The sequence below is a fragment of the Plasmopara halstedii genome (assembly GCF_900000015.1).
Source record: "Plasmopara halstedii genome assembly, contig: Scaffold_555, whole genome shotgun sequence".
In the NCBI taxonomy this organism is placed as follows: Eukaryota; Oomycota; class Peronosporomycetes; order Peronosporales; family Peronosporaceae; genus Plasmopara; species Plasmopara halstedii.
In genome coordinates this window covers 2,031,873-2,034,398 of record NW_020187475.1, presented here as the reverse complement: position 1 = coordinate 2,034,398, position 2,526 = coordinate 2,031,873, and the positions used below count along the sequence as shown (strand labels likewise).

Here is a 2,526-nt window from a genome sequence, read left to right as displayed (position 1 = left end):
ATTAACTGTATATTGCTCTGTCACGAAGATGAAAGGCCACAATTCCAGGAGAAGACCATAGACTCCCTCGTATGCCCACGGACTCCGCGACGACTCCAAAATCGTCCTATCTTGTAATAATTTTATAAAAAAAATTGTAAAAAACGGCACGAACTCGAAACAATATACGGCATATAAGGCATCTATTAATAGAATGCCGTATATGTAGAGGCCTGAGTATACGTATCACAGTTGCAGCTCGCGGCAGCACTTGTAGGTGGGTGATTCAACGCGGTAGGCAAATGTCGGCAACGTCGCAGTGACTGAGTATGTGGTGACTTCATGGGACGTCGCTATGCGTGGACAAAGTCTAGCACAAGCGCAGGCAGAAGTGTTAGAAGCGAGGGCTATTCAAGTCATTCGTAACTCGGTGACGACTCGAGGAAGACGCGATTGCTCCAGAGTGGGACTGGTTCCTACGCGTCTTTTAGTTAAATTTGCAGCTCATAGCAAAGCGGATCTGGCATGAATGTGTTTGTGATGATCGGAAAACGACTAGCAGTTCGTGGTAAGGCTTAGCCAATCTGATGCCGGAAGCTTTCGCTGTTATGGGCTACACTTAGCCATTACATGAAGGTACACATATATACCTTTTGTATGCAATGTGGGAATTTAAAAGAGAAGAAGAAGGTTACAGTATGGTGTTCCCACATGCATACGTGACATCTTATATAGAGTCACAAAAATTCTGTGTGATACAGAATGATGGTTTCTACTTGGAAATTTGTACTGGTGACGAGATCGACGGATACTTTCCACAAAAGTTAAAATTTCTTTTTTTCTAAAGTTCAAGCTCCGTACACCCAGCGACCTCGTAGGGACCCATATTTCCCTTGTCTTGATGATGCCCACAATTGCATCACATTCTGCTGAAGTCTTCCCAGAAGGGTAGTCAAAAGATCACTTCCCATCACGCACAGAAGCTAGACGCGTACAAAGGTTGCCAAACGTGAGTGGGTGCTCGCTCCATTATGTTGTCGCCAGTGGCCGTCTTTACATGTTGTACAGACTCCTCTTCACGTGGATTTAGCTAGCGCCTTAGTATCAGCAGTCTTCCACTCTGCAATCGTTTGTGCCATCGTTCTGTCTGGCTTCATCTCAATGTGGCCGAGAACTTTTTTGTGCTGAGCGCCATACGCTCAAAAAAAACTCCCACGGTTAGTATTTCAAGTCGAGAAGCGTTTGGTTGCTTGCCTTGATTCCGCTCTGGCTCATAACCTTTTAAAGTCAAGCAGAGCTGGGACTGCTTACAGAATGGTAAATGAAATTTAAAACTTTACCCAAAATTCTAGCACACCTTGATTTTAGGTCGAATGTTCTGGAAGGTGGAGCATAATGCACCTGATAGTGATTCGCATACAGATACAAAACAAATGCAAAATCAGGGGAGTCTGAATATCCTTTACAATTCCGTGGTGTGTGCAAATCTAGCCTCATGCTAAGAAGTTTTAGTATTGTATATTGTAGAGCATACTTATAAAAAACAGGTTAGATAAAATAAATTTGACACAGAACTAGTTCAGTTTCTTGATGGAAACATGCGGACACATCTTCTGCTCGTTTGTTGAAGTGAACTAGCGCAAGTTGCACGAACAAACCCATCGCATGTCGTATCGTCCACATTGTCTACATGATATTTATGTAAAGGATCTCTGTCTGGTCGTTAATTGTCTTGACGAGTGGAATCCAATAGGGTTTGACTCCATTTCCTAATTTTAAGTTGTTACTACCAGAGTGTTTGCTAATGATGTTGTGCCAATTTCGCCACGACGTAAATCACGGGATTGTATCTGTTGCTTTTTTGTACAATCAGCTAGCTTACAATAGCAGACACGGTGACTCGTTTTATCAAATTTGTCTTGCGAGCTCCTATGACAATCATGGGACTCCATGATAACAAGTCATCATTCCGAAAGTTGCTTCGTCTAACAAGCCTAAATTCCGATCGAAATGAATTTCAAGCTCGCAGCCTTTGTCGCAACATGTGTTGTGCAGGCCTGCGCTTCCAAAAGACATGAAGTGTCCAAATGGTATCCCTGTCCCCTTTTCTCTAAAACTGTGGGTCTTGATAACGAAACAGCAGCTCTGACAGCAGAGTGTGGCAGATTCTCGGCACCTCTGTGCTACTCTGACGTCTGTACAGCACCAGAGAGTGTGAATCAGACGATTGAAATTTTTGTAAAACGACTTCCTGCCTTTGAGCCCGAGACTGCTAATAATTTATGGATTCTGGACGCGTCCGTCGAACAAAGAAAGTAGATCTCTAAATGAATGGCTTGTATCATTAGTAACCTTTGGGAGATTGTTTATACGTAGGGGAAAGTTCTGCATATCTGCTAAAGAACAAACTGACTATAGGTACAAACGTCTATATGATGGATGCTCGTGGAAGCGGGAAGAGTACAATTCTGGGTTGTGGAGTGACAACAAGAGATCCAAAGTATGATTTTATAATGGACCTTGCTCAAGTTGAGTCATGTGCTTCAG

At 43.0% G+C, this 2,526-nt stretch overlaps 2 protein-coding genes across 2 annotated transcripts; both read left to right on the top strand.

The window, feature by feature from the left end:
- Nucleotides 1-334: 334 nt before the first annotated feature.
- On the top strand, nucleotides 335-602 carry PHALS_11938 (uncharacterized protein; the record flags this gene model as incomplete). Its single annotated transcript, XM_024727390.1, has 3 exons — nucleotides 335-451; nucleotides 490-547; nucleotides 577-602. 3 exons carry the CDS (start codon nucleotides 335-337, stop codon nucleotides 600-602), a joined length of 201 nt encoding a protein of 66 aa, XP_024577972.1.
- Nucleotides 603-1,989: 1,387 nt separating this feature from the next.
- PHALS_11937 (uncharacterized protein) lies at nucleotides 1,990-2,298 on the top strand (the record flags this gene model as incomplete). The annotated part of the gene is made up of 1 exon (XM_024727389.1): nucleotides 1,990-2,298. The coding sequence occupies one exon, from the start codon at nucleotides 1,990-1,992 to the stop codon at nucleotides 2,296-2,298; it is 309 nt and encodes a 102-aa protein (XP_024577971.1).
- Between the last annotated feature and the right edge of the window lie 228 nt (nucleotides 2,299-2,526).